Source organism: Macadamia integrifolia, chromosome 1 (assembly GCF_013358625.1).
Source record: "Macadamia integrifolia cultivar HAES 741 chromosome 1, SCU_Mint_v3, whole genome shotgun sequence".
Classification (NCBI taxonomy): Eukaryota; Viridiplantae; Streptophyta; class Magnoliopsida; order Proteales; family Proteaceae; genus Macadamia; species Macadamia integrifolia.
In genome coordinates, this window is record NC_056557.1 from 18513100 (window position 1) to 18536538 (window position 23439).

The window sequence follows — 23439 nt, forward strand, 5'->3', positions numbered from 1 at the left end:
TTTTTCATTATAGATAGCAACTATATACGGTTGACCAATATGGAATTCCAGGCTTGAGGAAGCAATGCCACTAGACAGGGTGCAACTTCTGAGTAATCCATGCATTAGTGATTTAGTGTGCACACTCTTGCTAGTGCTTAATTTTAAAGCTATATTTTGTTATGTAGTCAACTTTGTTTGGGCCAAAATTTGACATATTAACAAAATTTGGGCGTCATTCCAACTCCCATGTAACAGAATTTTTGAATGTGTTAGGTACTGAAGTCAGTAAAGATGTACCGTTTAGGCTAGAGATCTTTGAAGCCCAGGCTTCTCAGGCTAGGTCGCCCTGTATATGAGGAGGAGTTACTCCACAACATTTCGGGTCAGGAGTTCCAGCACTCAACACCAAAGTGATACTCAGAACCTTGTTACAGCAGTTGAATTGGAAACTGAAATAAGGAGAAAGAACCTGGCCTTTTGGTGTTCTCTATGTCAGACACGGTTGTGAAAAAACCCAGATATCCTGCACGTTGGGCATTTTCACGCCTAGCTGTGTCTGTGGATAAGGGGCATAGACTGGCAGAGTTCCTTTTCCCTAAAATAATTAGGAGCCAAGTTTTTTGTCTAAGAGCTCCCCCTGTGCCACTGACATGGGCACAAAATGATCACAATGCCCCTTTTGGGGGTACACACACCCCACTGTTGGTTGTAGTGGGACACAAGGTGTAGGGGGAGCCCTCCGATAGAAAGCACCTGCCCAATAATTAGCTTAAACAGCAAGAAAGTCGCCAGCCGACCCTGGGAAAATAATGCCATGCAGGCATGCACACACAACACCTAATCGAACTTGCCTTGAAATAAAAAAACATTAGGAAAAAGAAGCCAGAAGGCAGTGTGGCCCTGCATCCAGTCACTCTGTTAGGGGATGAAATGTCTGCCCTACCCCAAGTTTTCCTTCAGTCACAGTGAACGACTGAATGTGAGTCCATTTACTGCGATAGGTTCAAATGCGAACGGTGGCATCAAGAGGGTATTTTGAGAAACATACTAAAACTCTTATAACCTTAAGATGATAGTGGTGAATGTTCAAAGTTTGGATCCGCTGCACATGCGTACCTATAGATGTACATGTAATCCAATACATGTCCCACTTTTTGCCATTACAAGTGTTGGATCGTCACACGTATATCCAGATGAATGTATGTGGAGCAGATTTAAATTCGAATATTCAGCCCTATGGAGGAAAACTTTCTCCTTATCTTTCTACGGCAGGGATGTTGACACAAACTTCATCAAGGCATAATACAGTAGGCCAGTAGGATTTAACTTATTGTTATCCGGTTTGATTTTGATTTCACCTCATCAAAATGTAAATCAAATCAAAATCTAACCGATTAAGGGAAACCGCACCGCTTCTAATTGGCCGCAAGTTGTCATCCAACCAATCAATAGCGATGCAACTTAAAGTCGCAGCTATGTGTTGCGGCTTCTGAGAAACATAAATAAAAAATGAGCGCAGGTCCTTTATTTCGCTTTGTTATCAGGGGTTTTCGGCCTTCAGACTTTTAGAGAAGAAGAGATAATGAAGCACGCGTCTCTTCTCGCTACGGAAACCCTTGTTGGATGTCTAGTCGTTCTCTGCTACGGTGTTCGAGTTTCTTCCGGTATTGTTCATATCAGAGGAAAACCAATCTCCGTCACCTTCGTTGATGCTCCGGCCAGATTTGGTAATTCTCACTCTCTCTGCTACTTTGTTTTCTTAGACCAAGTTATTTCATACTCATCAATGGGTCTAGGGTTTAACTTTTTGCTTCCTTTCTTCTCATTATTATGAGCTACTTCTAATCCTTGTTTTTTAATCCGTTGAAATAGAAGTAAAAATCTTTGAAAACTGTATAAATCAGTTTATTTATTTATTTATTTTCACAGCTGTTGGTGTCAACAGGTCTGGTATTTGTGGAGCTTTGTATGTGGCAGATCCTCTGGATGCCTGTTCTTCCCTTCAGACTAGCTTCGATTCCGAAGCAAACGATAAGGTACGGTTTGCTCTGATTGCTAGAGGTAACTGCTCTTTCGAGGATAAAGTTCGGAATGCTCAAGAGGGTGGCTTTCGTGCCGCAATTGTGTATGATGATCGAGACAGGAAGAATTTGGTTTCAAGTGAGTTTTATGTTCCTTTACTAATTTTGACTTCCCTAACGTACCTCCCTCTCCTGGTTCTTTATCTTTGCTTTTCTGGTTCATGCTTTACAGTTTGGTTGGTTCTATCAGATCAATGGTGGGCAGATCTATTCTTAATTTATTATTTCTGAGAGATACAGAGATCAAAATGTGGCCACTTTAAAACTAGTATAGGGAAATTATTGTGTAAATTCTGCCAATACCGATGGTTTGACCTAATATCAAGGTTGTGTTCTATATTAGACATATGTAAAATTAAAGAGCTATTTCTTAGAATGTGTAGAAAAATAAGTTCATTTGAATGGAAATGGTATTGCAGGGTAGTTGTGGATTTGTGGTTGGTTCTGATCCTCTCAAATATGATGCACTGTGGCACAACTAGGGTAGTTGTGGATTTGTGGTTGGTTCTGATCCTCTCAAATATGATGCACTGTGGCACAACCAGGGCCTTATATGGTTCTATGGTTCTTGTATAGGAGCCAAGCCAGTGCTGGAATCAAAGAAAAATTTATGGCATTGGCAGCTTAGTAGTTGTGTCTTTCACATTATGCCTTGCTTAGCAGTGTTAAGAACTAACATGTTTCACTGACATCAGCTTAAACCATTATCAGCATGTTATGAAGACTGTTATTCCAACTACTTCCAAGTGTGCAGAGTTGCTAGAACTGGAGACCTTAGTTTCAAGGTTCTTTGGTAACCCCTCTTAGAAATATTAAGGTAGTAGCATAACTATGATCGGGCAACAGTGTGTGTCTCTTATACCAACAATACGGGCCCGTTTGATGATGTTTCAAGAAACGCGATTCTGCGGACAGAAATGGCAGAAACGGAACAAAAATCATTTGATAAAACTGTTTCGTTTCACTTGTTTGCAAAAATAGAAATTGAAATATCTACCTATTTATGGTTCAAGAAACGACTTAGGCACCGTTTCTGGAAACAACTCCTGGCCATTCTTTCGCTAGTTACCATTGACTTTCAGAAATATGACTTATCAAACACTTTCAATTCCGTTTCTGTTTCTAGAAACCATAGTTTTTAAGGCGGTAAGGCGACGGAGGCGTTTGAGGGTCTTTCGGAGCTCCTTAGCGATAAGGCGGGCATAAAGCGTCGCCTTATCAACTAAAGCGTTTATGTGTAATTTTTTTATAAAATTAATTTATTTGGCTCAAATCCTAGTTGAATTCTATTACTCATATGTTAAATAAATATTAAATGTTCATATTCATACCAATGTAAGATATTCATCAAGAAAACAAATCAATAAAGTGAATAAACTAAATTCAACTTCATCAATCATCAATCATCAATCATCAATCATCAATCATATTAACATAATATAAATACATAATTATGAAGCAAAATTATAAATATAAAGAAAAGAAGACATAAAAAATACAAATATTTATTATACTTACCTCTATGATGCCAAAATGAGTGCCTAAGCCCTAAGGTCATCACTATATTTCTACTCCTGTTAAAGAAGAATGAAGCACACCGCTGCCGGAGCAAGCTCATCGCTGCCGGAGCAAGCTCATCGCTGCCGGAGCAAAATGGTCGCCTGGATCAGTGGTTCTTCCTTATTCATTGATTCCTTCTCAAAGCCCTTTCTTAAAATCCTTGACAAAATCCAATCCATGTTTGTGAATCGTGTTTTTGTTTTATTTGTTTCGGTTATTTTGGTGGAGTAAAGCTGATCCCATACATCTCCAGTGTTAACAAAACCATACACCTATCAATAAAAAATCTATATTTGAAAACTTCATCAAGTAACTTTAAAATGTGTTTAAAAAAAAAAACCCATAAGGCGCCACTTCACATAAGGCGGAGCACTGCCTTACCATCTCTAGACCGCATCAGCGCCTTAAAAACTATGCTAGAAACGAAAATTTATGTTTCTGCCGTTTCTGTTTTCCGTTTCTTAAAATAGAAACGGAAGAAACGTTATCAAATGGGCCCTACATTTTCAGATCAACAATGAATTCTCAACATCCAGACTTTTAACTATAGGTTATCACTCGGCATAAAATCTCTTTCATCATCATGGTTAGAATGAAAGACATTTCTTGGCATTCTAGAGCATAGTTATTAATGAGGAAAGGCGGCCGAGGCATTTGAGGGTCTTCCAAAGCGCTTTGGCGATAGGGTGGGCATAAGGCGTCGCCTTATCGAATAAATATTCTAGTGTTGTTTATCGTTATATATCCAACTACACAAATTCACAAACACATCATACTCTCTATTTAACAAAACACTACAAAAGTTACACAAACATATAATTTTTTTTTGGGTAAAACAAACATATAAATTAACAGTCTATTAAAGGTAGTAAACTACATAAACATGTAAATTAACAGCCCACTAAAGGGAGTAAGCTATACAAATATATAAATTAACAGCCCATTACAAAAATAGCAATCTCACTCAATATATGCTAACAGCTTATTATGGCAATAGCAATCTCAATCAATATATAGAAGAATTCATGCATTTTCACATATCATGCAATAAGAACAAAGATCTAAGAATATAGAAGAATCAACGTGGAAACAAAAGTGCAAACCACATAGTGGAGATTAGTTCCTAATGGCTAATGTAGTCGAACCCCAAATTTGGAAAATCTAGTAGGAGATTAGTTCAATAAAATCACAATAAGCATAGGCGAAGAGAAATTCTATGACTCAATAATGAAAACTTAGATTGACCAAAAAATAAGGTTGAGTGGTCTATTATGATGATAGAACAATCCTGCAAAATTTGAAGAAATTCTGATGGCAGGATTTTGAATATCAGGAGAGCCCTTGTTCTGACAGGAAAGTAAAAAACAGAATTAGAGCTTTATCGAGGTACCGCAGGTTAAGAAGAAGAAGAGGGTGGGGGGGGGGAAATTGCATTCAAGGTTCCGCTGGTCAAGAAGAAGAAGGGGAAAAAATGGGCAATCAGGGTACCATTGGTCAAGAAGAAGAGGGAAAAGAAATACTTCAATAGCGAAGAGTCGAGGTAACAAGAAGAATAGAAAACTCGACAGAGGGATCAAGGTCGTCGGAGGAGAAGAACAAAAAAAATTAGAGGAGAAGAAGAGAAGTTACATTGACAAAATCTGAGTCGTAGTCCACTGGAGCCAGGTTCGTCGTCGCAGGAGTCAGAGTCGCTGTCGTTGGAGCTGGAGCTGGAGCTGGAGCAAGAGTCGAGGGTGAAAAGAAAAAGAACAAAGAATAAAAATTGCAACAGAGAAGAAGAAGAGAACTTACCAAGACAAGATCTGAGTCGATCACTGGAGCCAGGTTCATGGCCGCCAAAGTTGGAGTCGATGGAGCGGGAGACAGAGCAGGTCCAGGTCCAGGGTTGAGGATTTCATTTCACCCCCAACTAAAGGCGTGAGAAACCAGAGTTGAGGGATGCTTTCGATTATTATGCCTTTTATGTGATTCGATGTGATGTAGTGTACAAGAGTTTTGTACACAAGCCACTAGAAAACATAGGAAATAGAATATAAAATAAAAATAATAACAATAAATTAAAACCACATTGACACTAAGGCATAGTTGTCATGGCGTCGCCAAGGCGGCGATTTGGCGTCCTGGTGAAAAAAGAAGTCCATGGCAATGCTATGATTTACGTGACTCACAAATGGTAGTCGCCATTGGCTGATAGGCATCGCCATGGCACCGCCATGGACGCCAGGTCACGCTTGATTCATTAGGCGGTCGATTTTTTGTAAAGTGCAGGGTGATTTTGATAGGGCTATGTTGATTTTTGATGATTTGATGTTGCTTAATGTTAGTTTTATATGTTATAGGGTATATATGTATATATTGTAGGCTTGTAGCATGCTAAATAACTTTAGAAAATAGGAGAAATAAAAAAGTAGCATACTAAATAACTTTAGAAAATAGGAAAAATAAAAAATGACACATGGGCGATTTGACCACCATGGCAATGCCATAACGGGTAATTCATCGCCAAATCGATTAGCCACCTCTCCACCGCCTTGGATTGATTTGACATCGTGACAACTATGCACTAAGGTGACTTACGCCTTAACCCCACAAAAACGCATTAACGCCAAGGCGTCATTGAGGCGACGCCTTAATAACCTTGTTCTAGAGCATCTTTTTAAGATTTTCTTTGCTATATATGATTGGGAAAGAGTTTTCTGTCACATAGTCCTATCAATGCCACATGGAAGTGGCTGCAATCAATCTGACCATATGTAACTCCCTGGTTAGGGCATGTTTCAAAAGTTTGTGGCCCACCTAACCATAAAGGAGCTCATCAATTGTTGGGCTTTCCCGTATTTATTGAATTTTCCTTTTCTTCTAACAATTCCAAACAGATTTGACTGTTTAATATAATTTTCAATGCATTATCTTTTACACATGGAAAACTCAGACTTGTCTGAAAATTAAGCAATGATTACATTATGGGGTAGGAAACATGTACATTGAAGTTGAGCCCTTACCAAACTGCTACATGACAGTTGTGCAGTATTGTCTTCCAGCTTTATACATACTGAAAACCCGCCTCAATAAATTGTCTATGTTGAAGACGTGGTTAAAGATAGACTCATAGATGCACCACCTAGTTTACTGATTCCTTTACATGGCCGACGGTACAAGATTCTGTCATAGGAAAAATGTTCCTGCTGATTTATGCAGGCTAACATATAAGAGCATGCCTGGAATCAGCACTTAATATGATGCTAATGTCTAGCATCACCTCTTAAATAATTAAGAACTGATTACAAAGCACGGAAACTTGGAAGGAGGAAAAATTTTAACACCAGAATATTTTCATTCCCATCTTGTTGGGAAAAAGGCTTAGCCACAAAGTTCATTTGTTAGTAAAACTGGATGTTTGCGCCCTTTCCTTGTCCTTTTGACAATCATTGATGCAGAACTAATCCTGAACCAAGAGAATTCCAACTGCAAATTAGCTTGTGACAGGGTCGCAGGGAAAAGGAACTCAGCCATAATAAGAGAAAGTTTAATATTTAATCAAAATATATCGGATCAGTCTGAAAGTCTAGTTGAAGGGTCAGTTTAATAGGTAGACTGGGTCTGTAAAATATGATCCAGACCTGATGGCTGTTTCAGAAAAGAATGATACAGTTTCGGGAAGTCAGCATTGGAAGTAGTTGAGTTAAATTAGGAAAACCAGATTTCAACTAAAACTTGGAGTTCAGAACAGAAACCATAACTATAAAACTAGAAAGGCAAATTGAAATAAGAATATGGAAGAATTGTAACTATTAATCAGAATTTAAATTATGAAAGTTGCAACAAGACGAAACAATACAGCCACAAGTGAAGAAGCTGAGATATTCTGTCCTGAATTCAATAGAATAAAGAAAACCAGATTAGGAATCTGCCCAATCTGTAGGCTTGAAATCACCAAAGCCTCACCTGGAATTCACCAGGTTTGCTGTTGAATCTATAGCAGCTAACCACTCCTGAATCCACAAGAGTATGGTCTAAAATCCACAGAATGAAAACAGAATCCATAGTACTTGAAGTCACCAAAGCCTCACCTGGAATTCACCAGGTTTGCTATTGAATCTATGGCAGCTAACCACTCCTGAATCCGCAAGAGTATGGTTTAAAATCCACAGAACGAGAACAGAATCCACAGTACTTGAAGAAAACTTTAATAATATATCCCAGGGAAATTTTCTTGTACCACCCCCAAATATAAACTTTATTTCCTGTAACCCCACGATTTTAAAAGAATATCTACCGTACCCTAATGAGTAACAACGTTAATTTAAAATGTGCGACTTTTTTGACCTTGTGACTAACCTTTATATAACAAACCCATCCCCATCCCCATCCCCATCCCCATCCCCATCCCCTGAAAACCCACGAAATTAAGTGGGACCCACCACTTCTTCCACCTCTTTTTCTCTTCTTCAAAGCATCACCAACATGCTCTTGAACTGCCTCGTCTTCTGGGTAATTCCCATCATGGAATCATGTGTCCTCGATTAATGTAAGAATACTGGTCATCGCCCATCCCAGCAGAAGAACCAAAATGTAAGCCTCCAAGCATTTTGGAACTGAGCTAACAGATCAAGTACGAGATCACGAGAGAGATCGATCCCACTTTGATGAAGAATTGCTTCAATGTTTCGATCTGATGTGAACAGCTTTTCAATCACCTTGCACACACTTTCCATCTCATTCACATCTGCAACAGATGTACCACTGTCAGCCTGATTTTCACCAGTCTCGTTGTTGCTTTCATCATCATCATCATACCAAATTTGTTCCGTTTCTTCAACTGTCTCTGGATCCGCTTGACCTGATATGTCTCCTTCCTTCCCCTCTCTTCTTCCATGCCCTTCACTTCACGTTAAAGCTTCTGGAACTACCTCCTCCTCCCTCTTTCTTTCCCCAACCATTTCTTCCTGATTTGCTTCAACTCATCTGCAAAATTTTCTCGCATGTCCGTTGCTCTTCTTTAATTTCCTGAGCTTCCTCAAGAAATACAAGACTTCGAATTTTGCACGAACATCGTTCGTAGCCCAGAGTTTCATCTGGCTCATTTGATTCGGTAGGGGAATGCTCTCCTGACCACCTGGTACTGGTGAAACCGAAAGTAACCATTTCTGCAACGGAGGGATTTTTGCAAAACCCTGGAAGTGCCTTCTTTTTCTTCTTCTTCTTCTCTTCCCCCTCATCTTGACCATGGGTTTGTAGGAGTCATGGGGCCATGAAAGACTTATTGCAAGTGGGTAGCAATTGCTTTTGATTTTCCATTTTTAGTCAAGCCCAAGCCCTAAACCTGTAACTCACGATGAAATCTGGGGGTCTAAAAGTGAAGGGGTATAACAGTAAGTCTACCCATACCCAAGGGTAGTTTGGACATTTAGATTATAGGAAACTTCTGACATCACCACTTAACGATTTTCTTCTAACCGATGGATTTATTAGAAACTTTGTTATGAAAGTGTGGGACGTACGGGAGATCTTTTTTCAAATCGTGGGGCTTATAGGAAATAAAGTTCAATTTTAGGAGTGGTACAAGAAAATTTCCCTATAAGTTATTATTTTATGTCTTGGCCATATGCTGTTACATCTATATATACCACTCATAAACTGACTCTCTAACAGTCCTAAAGTAAGTTGGAACTCAAACTGCTACTTGGAATAGTCAAATAGACATATTTAACACTCTTAAACTATGATTCTAAAATCAGAGCATAATCTTAGTAATGTAATATGGACTCAAACCAAGGTTCAAGGTTTCAGTTTCAAGCCTGGTTTTGAAACCGAAATGTTTCATGAAACTGCAAAATTTTGGTCGAAACCTGCAAAGTTTTGGTTATTGGTTTCGAGGCCCAAATGGCCAATTAGTTCCCAAATTTCTAGGAAACCCTATTTTAGGCCCTTTAAACATAGTGGAACTCCTAGATTGTAAAAAACTAATGACAGTTTGCCTTTGGACCCTAGGTTGGTAGTGTATGCACAAAATTTAGTACTTGAACATACATAATTCAATTAAAACAACTAAAATATGTTTTAAGAATGAATAAACATAAAGTGAAACATTTCATAATTATCAAATATTATTCATGTTCATTACATAGATATGGGGTTGGTTTGGCCAAAAAATCACAAAAACTTAAGTTTACTAGGAAGTTTCCTTCTTTGGAGTTGAAACTAGCAAAACGATATTGAAACTCGAAACATGGTCGAAATATCATCGAAATTGTGAAATTTCGATTGAAACTAGCCTGAACTAGGACATGAGTTAATAAAGAAAAAATAATAATTTTAGGACATGACTTAATAAAGAAAACATAATCAAAATAGGACTAAACATATAGAATCCTAATCCAGCCTGAACTAAGACAAATAAACATAGACAAAATAGGAAAAGAAACTTGAAGACAGAACTTCTTAGAGAGACTAGGATTCTAGTCTTGCCTCCTTCCTTCTCTGGTACTCTAGCTTGTACTTGGCCTCTGCATTACTAACCTATTAGATTTCTCTTTTAGTAATGCTTTAGTAGGATTTGCCCTGTTGTGCTGCTATGGTATCAGGCATTATTGCTCGTTCTAAGCATTTCAATGTACGAAATATTCTTCCATTGTTGTTTTCAAGTCTCTGACATTTTCTTTTCCATTGTCGTATGTAGTGATTGGAAACCCTGAAGGTATATGGGTGCATGCAGTCTTTGTGTCAAAGGTGGCAGGTGAAACTCTAAAGAAGCTTGCACGAGGTGAAGAAGGAGAGTGTTGCATCAGATCTTTGTTAGAGGAAACCGCCTGGACTGTATTGGTAATTTCCTTCATCTCTCTTACTGTCATAGTATCTGTCCTTGCAACATTCTTCTTTACTCGCAATCAACGTGTATACCGTCAAGGCACGTACCAGCGTTCTCCAAGTGTAGATAGTAGGATAGTCGAAGATCTTCCATCCTTCACATTTTACAGTGCTAGTTCAAGTGTCTGCCGCATGGGAGTAACTTGTGCTATTTGTCTTGAAGACTACAGAGATGGGGAAACTCTGAGGGTTCTTCCTTGTCAACATTGTAAGTTTTACGGTCTTTGCTTAGTTTAATTAATTTAGTTGTGCATGTTGTAAAGTCTTACCAATGCTTTTTAAAGGAGCTTTATAATTTGAAGAGGAACACCCTCGGCCTGGACTAGGATTCAGGAATGAGAGAAGCAGTTCTCTACATTGCATGGCACATTTGTTGTGGGAACAAAACCATCAATATGCTTCACTCAATAAATCTCCTAGCTGGAAATTTTGCCTCGATAATCCTATTCCCAATTGATTTCTGATGTTAATGAATCTTTGGATTCTCACAATGCTATGGTGGACACTATTGGATAGATAAGATTGTTCATGGAGACATTTTGGAATTTGAAATCTCCTAGCTGTGATCCCTTTAACAGTTCAATTGAATATAATTTTTTTTTTTTTGGTAGAAAATGAATCAATGTATGTTTTGACCCTGGATTGTGACTAATGTTGAACGTACTGGCAGATTTTCATGCAAGCTGTGTGGACTCATGGCTAACCAAGTGGGGGACAGTCTGCCCTGTGTGCAAGCATGACATGAGCCCAAGCATGGGGGACTAACTATGTGAAGACTTATTATGGTTGTTTAATGTTGGATGTGATCATTGATTCGTTTTACTACATCAGGATCCCGGCTTCTGTGTGTCTACCTTTGCTTGCAGTGATACCAGTGTTCTCCCCTCCGGTTTTACCTCGCACTTCCATAGGTTTGGATAAGCATGGGCATCATGGTGGTTTATATTTTTACATTTGCAGCATCTTATGTATCATGTAGAAAAGTAGTAAAAGATGTGTGTGCTGCCTCGTCTTCTTAGTATCTTTGTCAATACATTCAAGTTCATAATAAACATTTGTATAGTTGCTACACTTTATACTAGTGATGACGATGATGATGAGAAAGGCTCAGGATGAAAATCCATCGTTGGGCACTACACTGTATACTTGATGAAGGTTTAAATTCATTGATCTGTTGAAACCTTTCTCTAGTTATTGCTTCAAAACCTGATATCATCCATTTCCTTTTTTTGTGCCCCATGATTTGCTTTTAATTGCTACTAGATGTCATTATTCATGTGTAATTCAAGGTTAATGAGTAGACTGTAGACCCAGAGGTCAAGCGGCAGTGACGTGGACTCGTGAAATAAGACACCGTTTGACAACATTCTGTTTTTACATTTTGTTATTTTCAGAAATGGAAAAACAACTTAAAAAGGTTTTGAAAAAATTGATCTGTTCCATCCATTTCTAAAAACATAAATCGAAATTTATATTTATTTACAATTTTAGAAACGGCTTTTGATAAAATCAGTTAGCCTTGTTCCGTCGTTTTTAGAAACAAATTTGTGAGAAAAAAAAAAATTTGTTGTGCTCGATAGTTTCTCAACTATTTAAACCTGAAAAAAGACAATCGAATCCTCTCCCTTTTGGGCATTCGAAGATACTATTGGGTTTTTTAATGGTATTATGTCTGTAAAAAAATGTTTCGAGAAGCAAGTTTATGAGTCGTTTGATTACACTTCTATTCTTGGAGTGTTCTTTTGGAGAAGTGTTCATTTTTTATTCTTTGTTGTAAGAACACTCTGGTGGAATAGAAACAATGTTTGGTAAAATTGTTTCAAAAATGCTTTTAGAGTAAGAAAAGAACAGAAATAGTGTTTGGGGGATATTTTATAAAAGGGAAAAGGATAGGTATGTTGTTCGTTAGGGGTGTCAACTCGTGGTCCAACCCGACTAAACCTACCGGGACCGATCGTTTATAGACCGATCCAGCCCAAACCGTTTATTAAACGTGTCGGGTTTGAACCTAGCCCGTTTATAAATGGTCGGTCTCAGTTTTGCTACTTGGACCGTCTGGGGCCCGATCGAGACCGACCTAATAACACCAGACCAAGACCGGCCTATTGTGCACCGACTTGGCCCGACCCTTTAATGATTGTAGAATACCTATTTTACCCCCCAAATTAAAGAATACAAACTAAAAAGTAAAGACATGTTCACATTTTAAATAATGGTTATATTTGGTATCATTTATTGATTTATTATCATTTTTTTGGGCTTGCATGAGTGGGCCAGAATATAAGAGCACATTTTAAAGAGGGCCCGTTTAAAAATCGGTTAAAACCCATTTAACATTAAACATGTCCGTAGCCTGGTTAAGGCCCGACTAAAGCCCAATTAAGGTAGTCCGATTATAGCCCGAGACTGACCGACCGAATATAGTGTACCATGCCCTCAATAACTAAGCCCGATTAGTTAAATGGACGGACACGATGTAGCCTTTGAAAGTCTTCAAGCCCAATTAAACCCGACCGAAACTGGACTGGCCTGACCAGTTGACACCCCTACTGTTCGTAACACCTATGAATAAGGTATACTAAGGTATACTAGCAGGATTTTAACCGTTAGATGAAACATAAAAAATCTGAACCGTTTATGTGGCGAGGTCTTACAAAACTTGTCCAATCCTGCCACTCCACGGTACTACTCCCCCAATCAGCCCCTTCTCCGGCCAGTGTGTCGAAGCATCACCATCGCCGGCAACATCCCTTTCTCCGGCCGGTGTGCTCAAAGCATCATCGCCAAGTGCAAATCGATAGAAAAGAATAAAAAAAAAACCACTCCTCTCGATGTTCACTGATAGCAAAGAAACAGGAGAAAAACAACTGTTGCCGGACAAACCAGGAGAAAAAAAGGTTCAAAAGTTGGTAGAGAAAAAGTTCAAAAGTCGGGAAAAGTAGCAGCGGGGAAGTGGCGGTAGCAGCGGCTCAAACCAGAGGAGTCGGTGGAGAGACGCTCCTGCTTGCAACAGCGAGTCATGGGGAGCAACCTCTTCTGATTACAGCAGCGACGGCGGGGCAGCAGCAACGGCGGAAGCCGCAACAGCGGCGGTAGCAGCAGCTCAAACCAGAGGAGTCGGTGGAGAAACGCTCCTGCTTGCAACAGCGAGTCATGGGGAGCAACCTCTTCTGATTACAGCAGCGACGGCGGGGCAGCAGCGTCGCGGCTGCCGCCACGGGGGCAGCCGCAACGGCGGCGGTAGCAGCAGCTCAAACCAGAGGAGTTGGTAGTTTGGGGGGGGGGGAAACCGAAAGAACTGCAAAGCTACCTTGTAGTTTTGTCGTTTTCTAGGGTTTTTAGAGGTTCTCAGGCTCTCATGGCAGCTGCGAAGGCGGCAAAAGCATCTGCCGCAACCTCCTCCGGCGTCGCTGCTACTAAGCCTCAAGGACCTAACCGTACCAGTGGTATCTTCAAGGTCACTCCCGTGTCCCCTGCCGTGCGCCAGTTCCTCGGCTTATCTGAGGCCTCTCGTACCGATGCCGTCAAGAAAATCTGGGACTACATCAAACTCAACAGCCTTTAGAACCCAGCAAATAAAAGGGAGATCCGATGCGATGAAAAGTTGAAGACAATATTAGATGGGAAGGAGACAGTTGGATTCCTGGAGATTGGGAAATTGCTGTCGCCCCATTTTGTGAAGACTAACTGAGATCGGAATTGGCTTTCAACGTTGCGACATTTTTGTGATCATAGACCTCCTGGTTGCTTTTCAGGTGTATTTGGCAAGTCTTTATGACTTGAAAATGGACTTGGCTTGGAATTGTAGTTTACAGACCCAGATTGGGCCTTTTGTAGAAAAAAAAAAAAAAAAAAAACCAGAGGAGTTGGTGGAATAGCGGCGGTAGCAGCGGCTCTCCATAAATCGGTGGAAGAAAGGGAAAAAACCCGTTGTCAATAGACAACTGTTGCCGGCGAGTTCATGAGAAAACAATTTCTGTTGCGATGGCAGCGGCGGCAGCGGTTGCAGAGATGTGCAAGCTCCCTTCCCTCCTCCACCTCCGGCCATGGTTCTCTCTCCCTCTTTCCTTCTACACCATATCTCCACTACGTTCTCTCTCACTCTGCTGAATTGAGAAAACGAAAACAGATCCAACCGGAGTTTGCTTTCTCCGTCTGATCTGGTAAAAGATCTCACTGTCCAGATCTCACTGGAATTCGCTTTCTCCAGCTGGATCTAGTAAAATGAATGTATTTTCCGTCGAGAAGAGAGCGAAAAAGTGTTGCAACCGTGGATTGTAAATTTGTATATCTTCTTCCCATCCAATGATTCAATTCAAATTGATCAAATCCTACAATCATAATCCCGCTAGCATTCCTAATTCTTAGGTGCTACGCTAGATACCAATCCCTCCCCCTAAAAACTCACTTCTTAACAATAAAATCAATAAGTGCACACAAACCATTATGATGAAATTTAACTTAAATAAAGAAGGCTCCGTTTGGTATCGTTTCTGTTCCAGAAACGGCGTTTCGTATCAGAAACGGAAATTTCAGTTTCTGTGTCAAAACGTCGTTTTTAAACGATTTAGGGTTGTTTGGTGAATCTGTTTCTAGAACAGTTTCAGAACCAAGAAACGACAGTTCTGCCGTTTGGTAATGCTTGTTTCAGAAACGGGTTTTTTTTTTTTTTTTTCTTTTCTTTTAAGTCAATAATTACAACAATAACACTAAAATACTATAAGCATATAAATTCTTTTGGGACAATAAAATATTACACACTAACTAAAAAAAACATGGTTTCCAAATGATGAATAAAATACAGTATTAACAATGCCTAGGTGCAAGTTAACTATTACATAATTCCCCAAATGTTCACTTTTTTCCCAAGTCTAAAGACTTAAATGTATGGAGGATGTCTTTCATCTTATTTGTTTGGTCCTCTAATCCTTTAAGTGTCCCTTCCAGATATCCTTTCATGTACTCGTTCGAAATGGAAGGTGGTCTGGATGATGTTGATGTTGAACTTGAGCTTTCTGAACATAATGTATGTTGTATGGTAGAGATATGTGTTTCATCTTTCAACCATACAAACATATCACATCCACGGTTATCAGCCTATATCAAATAATAGTAGATGTGATTAGGGTCGTTGAAATTTAACATCGAATGAAACAAAAATCATAAATTATCTATAGGTATAGGTCAATCGTAGAAATAAATTACCCCAGTTGAATTTGGGCAACATATAAAATACTGTCCCTTGTTTGGACCTTTCGTCGCAGTTCGTACTTTGCATTGACCTTTACCACATCTACATGAAAAAATTACATGAATCTTCACACTTGAAAAATTCTCTTCCAATATTTTTACCCGACTTGGTTGTATATTTACCACAACTCTTCCCACAAATTTCACAAGTTGCTATCATGAGTGGGGGCATAGAAGAAGTCATCTGTAACAGAAATTTAAATATCAAAAAAATTAATATAGCATCCAAATATATGACATTCATAATAATATATCAACTTGTCCCATATATATAAATGTATCATAAAACAAGTACTACGTGTGTTGAAACATCAATTTAGGTTTTCAGTTTTGGCAAAATAGTTATCGGTTTTAGTTTTCAACTAGTTCTGGCATCCTTTGTTGTCTAGCTATTGCATTTGTAATTCTTAGCCTAGTGGCATTCATCTCTTTTGTCCGATTTCGTTGACTTGATTGTATTGTAGAATGATCAACGAAATCTTCATGTGGCAGATTCAAGTCATCTTCTGTAACTTTTAAATCATCGCTCATCCTCACGAATTCTGCATCAGCAATATGCTCTTCTCGAATATAATTGTGTAGCCCACAACATGCCAGTACGATTGATGCCTGAGCTTCCACTGGGAACTGATGCATTAGCCTTAAAATTTTAAATTTGTTCTTCAATACCCCAAATGTGCGTTCAATGACATTCCGAAGTGATGAATGCCTATAATTGAACAACTCTTTCGCTGTTCTTGGGGATCTTCTACGCCCTTTATAGTCCGGTAGATGGTATCTCTCACCCCTAAATGGTGTCAAAAATCCAGATTGGCTAGCATACCCAGAGTCGACAACATAATACTTTCCTACAGACAAAAAATAATGTATATTATTACATATACACTCAAATGAAAATCTAATATAATAGTATAAAGTTAATACCTGGAGGTGGATGTGGAAAACTCAATCGATGATCACTTCTTGCCTGTTCAAGTACACGACAGTCATTTGCACTACCTTCCCATCCCGCATATACATATGTGAATCGCATGTCAAATGAACATGCACACATCACATTTTGAGTTGTGATCCCCTTCTGATTCCTATATCGAATTTGATCCTCTCTTTAACTACCGCATGGATATGAGTACCATCTATGGCGCCAATGCAATGCTATGACATATATTGACAATTAAATGGCCAGTACATATAAGAATATAAACATTCATATCTTGAGTTACAAAAATATATCATATTAACATATTTACCTTGAAAAAAGGATAGTATTTTGGGTTCTGTGCAATCTCTATCGGTATCATATTGACGTCTGGCGGTCTGATTTTCTCCTTAGCCAGGCGTTGCATTGCAATCAAGACAACATTGAATGTTCGACTAACTGTTTCTCCTGAGTGGTTGAAATGATTTTGGGTGTCCCTATTACTTGAACCCTTCCCAACAATCCATAGGAACATTCCAAGTTGTTCATCCACTCGGATGTTGGTCGTATCTTTCAACCACCCCCTATGTCTAACATAGTCACATAGGTTAAGGAAGACATGACGTTCCATCCTAAACTCTTCATAGCATCTATTGGCATGCCCATTCAATACCTTATGCATCATGACAGCACCTGAAAATACACTATCCCTACATGGTTCTCGAATATATACAGCATCACTCAATAATTCCATTCCCATGTGAATGATCGTATCTTCTTCATCACTAGAAGTTTCACATAATGCATTTGACATAACTGCAATAAATAAACAATTACTACACAATTGGAAACAAATAACTGTAAAACATAACACGATGACACATCGTCTCAACCCAAAACACATGTTCAACATTACACACATCAATAATAGGAAAAAAACACAAAAGAAATAAAAGCCAAATCATGCAATGTATCTCCAAAAGTAAAATTACACACATCAAAAGTAGAGTCTCGAATCCAAAATTATCAAAAGTAGCATTCAAACACAACCTCAACTACTCCAAGGCATCTAAAAGCCAAGTCTTCTTCGTAGGCTCTGCACAGACAAACAACTCCCTCCAACTAGGATCAGTACACATACGACTGGTGGCCTTCAAATATATCTCCTTTGATATATCCGGTATGGAGGATATCACCGCCTCACATGCACTCACACTGAAATCTTGAGGACAAGATGCACCTACCCCACCACAAACAGGAGATGTAACAGAAGTACTGGATGCTTTCTCAATTTTCATGGATAAATACTTCCCATACAAGTCCTTCACGTGGCTATCTCCCTTATTGGCGCTCTTTTTTCTTCGTCCTATAGGTGTCCTATCAAGACTTCGTTTTGTGGTGGTCTGAGTTGGAGTATGAGTATCCTCATGAAAGGGGTCAGTCATGCTTATATGCATCGGGGTACTGGGGGAGTGAGAGACTTGCTCAATATCAACTATATTAACAGCTTCGATGCCATCCAAATCTTGAGCACTATCAACCCCTAAGTTACCTCTAGTATATGCATCCCCAAATACCATGCTCAAATCTGGCCAATTGTTTAGTCCATACTTCTTGTATTTCAACCAACCTGGATTTGCCTGCATAAGCAGTAATTGTATCACTTAGATGTACTACTCATTGTAATCTAATTTTTAAATAATTCAACTAGCTAGTGAAATCTATTCTACATGTATTGCCCTATCCCATACGGACTCATCATCAACTGTGACTGCTTTTGTCATTGAGTTCCACCCAAATCCAGTTGTGTCAAGCAGTCTCTTGAACTGTTGATACTCTTGTTTCAACTTGTTCATCTTATTGCGTAACTGTTCTCTCTCAACTGGACGATTTAAAGCCTATTGAAATTGCTTTGTAATGTTCTCCCATCCAGTTTTGTTAAATGAATTACCGGATTTGTGACCATTTTTTACAGCTTCTTTCATTGCTTCAATGAAAACAGTGGTCTCAAATTCTGACCACTTAACGGCAGGGATACTACTTCCAGACATAATAGCTAGACATTATAAGTTAGTATAAAAGTTAGCATACTGGGAACCAAGCAGAGTTTAAAACCACAGATTATTCACATGAAAAGCATCGGGGACAGTTTTAATGAATACGCATAAAGACATTTGAGGTTAGCAAAATTAATGGTAAAACATAACAACCAAACACAAAATGAAATAAGATTAGGGAATACATAGCAATTAACCTTGAAACTTGGGAAATGTTTGAAGAGCCATGCTGACACTCTAAAAATTGAATATACTACCACCAAAAAATATTGTAATGTAAGTAAATTTTAAGAGATGGAAGTTGTCACTAGTCCTTGATACACAATTTATGAAAAACCCCAAACAAGAAAAATGCAAAAAAGAAAATTATGGTAATGCTGTGTTTTCACAGTCACTTTGCTGCAGGAGTGATAGTTTTGGTTGGCCATAATATTTTAAATGTTAAACTGTAGGGCTGCATTTAAATTTCCAGATGCAACCTTAGGTAGACCCACGCAATCAGAAGTTTATTGAATTTCTTCAGTTCTGGAAAGACCATTCTAAACCTAAGAACACCAAGTCCCTGGGGTTAAAAAATCCAAGACCAATAAACTAGATGAGACTTTGATGAGTAGACCTATACCTTTCAAAGGAAGTCCAGCAGAATATTCTAAAAATTGATTTGCCATCGAGATGGACTTGGATAAAGATGAACAATGAGTGAGGATGCTTGCAACTGCTGACTCTTTTAGAATAAGCTTACCCGTTTAAAGATTTTACCAATGTTTCCCAAAATCCATCTTCTCTCTTACTTGTTTCTATCACTGGCTCCTAAGAATTCCAATTTATAAGATGTATGGAAAACATGTCCCAGGCAAACCAAGGAGCTTATTCCCAATCTATAGGGCAGACAAAAAGCCAATTTTGCCAATTTTATCACCTTAACCACCACACACACGATATCCTGGAGAAATTAAACCCAAGCCAAAACAGCCTCAGAAAATCAAAAGTACATCACCAAAGCACCTCATAAAACATGGTGCATCATTTGCAGAATAATACGGACACTAGTTCAGTCATAGAAAACCTTCCAAAAGACCTTCCTCCGCAGCTCTAGCAATCATCCTTCCAAGGCCTCATGATCAAAATGAACAAAATTAAAAAGAAAATAGTGTATTCCATTGCCATAAACCCCTTGAGCTCAGAAAGATACATTTATGATTTCCATTTATAATTATAGAAACCAGAACCAACAAGCAAAATGCTTCCATCCAATCTCTAGTAACACTGTTATACGCTTACCCTTTTCAATTTTATTAATTCCTTCTTTCCACAACTGCAACTGTTCCTTTTTTCTTTTACAACTAACAAATTTTGTTATGAAGAGAAAGCATAAGACAATAAATAAGAGTTTGTATATGAAATGACTGCCCACCAATGAATAGCATTCACCAACTGATCAGCAAAATTGAAAGAAAAAAAAAGGGCCAAAACCCCGGACTAAAGAACATGGGTAATATACAAGGGAGATTCTTTATCTCATCTTACTCATCATCTAGGAAATAGCCATAACTCTAATGAAATGAGAAACAAGTTTTGAGAATAAGAACATGCAGTCATGCACAATCCTTCAATTCAGATGCTTAGGAGATTGCCTTGAAGGGTATAAAAAAAATCTATGGGTTACGAATGTGCTTAAAGGAAATGGCATTCTAATTTAATTGGAGAGATCTAAACTTATAGTGCTTAAAATGCTTCCCCAAAAAATGAACATTTAATCAATCCAGAAATCAAGACTCAAACAAAATCCTATATGCTATACTTTATTAACCATTCATCTCACTAATATACTGCACATGTTTCAAGGTTAGACAACAACAAGAAACAATATACTTAAAGAGAATATAAAAATGGGTAGTATAAGGTGATTTTCTACTGTTTCTTTTTATTTACAACTGATTTTAAAAAGCTCTATACACAGTTACAATAGATTTGGCTCATGCATTTGTACAAACACTGGAGTGCAGGCACAACAAAGTATTTTACTCCACATGCCAAATTCATTAAACTGAACTATTGTTAAGGGACCTATGATGAAAGTAGAGGAGCACTAATAAAAGTTGATGCCATCTATCAAAGAATCTCAAATTGGTTAGAGAAGAAGTCAAGAGGTGAGACTCTTACATAATTTTTAAGTTTCAAAACCAAAAATTCCCCCCAACTTATCAAAGAGTCACCCAATAACTCTATAGCCTAAACTAGACCCAACCAAGCTCAAACCAAAAACAGAAACAACCAAACCAGACTTGATCCAGGAATAAATCAAAACCAAAATTCAAAAATACCTATAACAACCCAAGAGAGGAGAAATTCAAATAGAATAAAACTGAACATCTAATTACTACTTCCAAAGCACCTTATGCTATATTGACCATGATCTTTGGTCTGAAGTGGCCAACTTCCTAATTCTAGCCTTGAAATGTGTACATGATCCCATCTGTAGAACTAAACCCTCAGGCCTAACATATTGAGGGCTAATCCGGAAATTTTCTCACAAGGAAGTGTAAATTTAGCAATATATACTGGTTCAAGAAAACTAGAAAACCATATAGCTTTACCACATTCAAGAAGCAACCTAGGAAAAGTTTGCAATCTGACAGTATAAGTCTAGCATAATGTCCACACAAACCCAAAATTCAAACATTGGGAAGAGACCCAAAGTAAAGTTAAAGAGTTGTTAATCAGACCTGCATTGTTAATTCATAGTAAACAGTAATGTACACATTCATCTGGGCACAGACACAAGAGAGAGTATTCTGCTTAGAACTTTCGTTACCTTCGGAAGTGGTAGTCAAGGTTTATTTACAGATTAATTAATCAAGTCTTCAATACACAACTTCTAGAGTAAACATAAAAACAAGAATGCACATTTCAATTGGTGAAGATTCTGTACAAGCTGAAATGAAAATTGGAAGAATTGAAAGTTAACAAACTTACAACAACACTGTGATAGATGAAACTAGGTACCACAAGAGGTGTATGGATTCAGGAAGCAAAGGAGAAGAAGACGAAATAGAAGAGAAGAAGAAGATGTTACCTCTCTGTATAGGTGGTCTAGAAAAACCCTAAAATTTGTCCCAATACCTGCTCTGTGATTACAATAGATGAAGAAGAAGGAGAAGAGGTTAGAATACAAGAAGAAAGAGGTTAAAAGAGATGAAAAAGAAGAAGGAGAAGAAGAGCCGAAATCAAAGTTACCTGCAGAGGAGATTTCACAAGGGGGCGAGCTCCTGTTTCTTCTTCTCTCCTCTCTCTGTGCGAGTTCCAAACTATATTCGAAACCAGAACTTTGTTAAGCTAATCAATCTCTGTCTCTGGTAGAAAAGAAAAAATGAAGAAGAAGAAGGAGAAAAAAACCCCTAAATTTCACACAAACCCTCTCTGTGGTTACAATAGATGAAGAAGAAGAAGAGGTTGAATAGAAGAAGAAAAGAAGAAATGAAGAAGAAGAAGGAGAAGAAGGAGGAGAGGCAAAGCACAGACCTGAGGTGAAGATTTCTCGTGCACAGTTTCAGCTAGGCTCTCTCTTCTTTCCTCTCTGCTCTCCTCTCTCTATCGCGGACAATCGGGAATGAAAGTTTCTCCCTATATTAATTTGGAACGAAACGTGGCCGACGGAACAGCCTCCGAGCGTTTTGTCAAATTGGGCCATTTTCGTTTCTTACCACATTGACAGTTTCGAAAAAACTGAAACGGAGCCTAAACATACCAAACGGTTTTCAGCGTTTTTTCGTTCTATTAACATGAAAAAACGCTAGAAACATTTTTTATGAACTATACCAAATGGGCTCTTAGTGTCCAACATCTCCCAAAGATAACGTCATACCGCCTAAAGGTAAAATAACAATTGGTAGATCTTACCGAAGATAGGTAACATTATCTAATAGTTCACAATTCTACCAAGAAAAAGTCCATTGAACCAATCATCACCTCAACATTATAATGCTAATATTGATAAGGTGAGACATAAAACAATAAATTCATCCAAAAACGAAACAATTTCAGAATTCAAGTGTATCCACTACTCTCGTTCCACCCTAGTCGGTCTCTATCTGAACATAAAATCAGCTTCAATTTTTGTTAAAAATCAACAAGCCAACAACTATAAATAACAAAACAATTACTGAAAGTCTCATACCCCTCCTCAATTAAAGTCGATAATATAAAGCATCATTACCACAACAAACAACGTATCTCATACATAAAAATAGTAAAAGTATGTAAACCAAAGTTAAAAGAATACACACACAAACAAAAGCTTATGTGGTATAAAAATTATGCAATGCACATAGTGGTGCCTGCCCTGTCCTAGTTTTTCTTTTCTTTTGATATATTCTTTGCTCTTCTTTAATAAAAGTATCTTTTAGTTAAAAAAAAAAATATGTATTGCACATAGTACATTACTCCATACAATTATAATCACAACTTAATAGATAATATTAGTAACTAATATTATGTAATTAATAAATGCTCAATTTAAAAAATTTTGCTATGTACATATAATGCAAATCATGGAACAAAATTCAATTGGTTCCTTATTCTCTCATGTACAAAACATTAGGTTTACAAAATCAGATTTTTTTTATGACAAAACATCATGAAATCCAAGGTTTAAAATAGACTTAGTATTCATAAATTTCTATTTTGGATAATACTTATAAACATAAACAAGTTAGGGTAGAGG

At 38.1% G+C, this 23439-nt stretch overlaps 2 protein-coding genes and 1 long non-coding RNA gene across 4 annotated transcripts; 2 read left to right on the forward strand and 1 right to left on the reverse strand.

The window, feature by feature from the left end:
- The first annotated feature begins 1496 nt into the window (after nt 1–1496).
- Nucleotides 1497–11680, forward strand: LOC122085448 (receptor homology region, transmembrane domain- and RING domain-containing protein 1-like). Its single transcript, XM_042653888.1, has 4 exons — nt 1497–1709; nt 1912–2142; nt 10303–10698; nt 11161–11680. Exons 1-4 carry the CDS (start codon nt 1565–1567, stop codon nt 11253–11255), a joined length of 867 nt encoding a protein of 288 aa, XP_042509822.1. The 5' UTR covers nt 1497–1564; the 3' UTR covers nt 11256–11680.
- LOC122071428 lies at nt 11575–14055 on the forward strand. Its single transcript, XM_042635818.1, has 3 exons — nt 11575–11630; nt 13537–13758; nt 13824–14055. The coding sequence occupies exons 1-3, from the start codon at nt 11575–11577 to the stop codon at nt 14053–14055; spliced, it is 510 nt and encodes a 169-aa protein (XP_042491752.1).
- A 1801-nt stretch (nt 14056–15856) lies between these two features.
- On the reverse strand, nt 15857–22302 carry LOC122079406. 2 transcript variants are annotated; one of them, XR_006140444.1, is made up of 3 exons: nt 21954–22026; nt 21793–21844; nt 15857–15924 (listed from the first exon to the last, which is right to left on the reverse strand). It is a non-coding gene; the product is annotated as an uncharacterized LOC122079406 (long non-coding RNA). The 2 variants fall into 2 exon arrangements; XR_006140443.1 differs by lacking the exon at nt 15857–15924 and adding an exon at nt 22239–22302 and having other exon boundaries at nt 21601–21844; nt 21954–22024.
- Between the last annotated feature and the right edge of the window lie 1137 nt (nt 22303–23439).

Bases quoted from the DNA above. Each gene is read 5' to 3' on its own strand.
- LOC122085448 (XM_042653888.1), top strand. From the start codon at position 1,565: ATGAAGCACGCGTCTCTTCTCGCTACGGAAACCCTTGTTGGATGTCTA. The intron at 1,710-1,911 runs GTAATTCTCACT...TTATTTTCACAG, and splicing joins TGATGCTCCGGCCAGATTTG to CTGTTGGTGTCAACAGGTCT. The intron at 10,699-11,160 runs GTAAGTTTTACG...ACGTACTGGCAG, and splicing joins GGTTCTTCCTTGTCAACATT to ATTTTCATGCAAGCTGTGTG.
- LOC122071428 (XM_042635818.1), top strand. From the start codon at position 11,575: ATGACGATGATGATGAGAAAGGCTCAGGATGAAAATCCATCGTTGGGC. The intron at 11,631-13,536 runs GTATACTTGATG...TTCTGATTACAG, and splicing joins CCATCGTTGGGCACTACACT to CAGCGACGGCGGGGCAGCAG. The intron at 13,759-13,823 runs GTAGTTTGGGGG...GTCGTTTTCTAG, and splicing joins AGCTCAAACCAGAGGAGTTG to GGTTTTTAGAGGTTCTCAGG.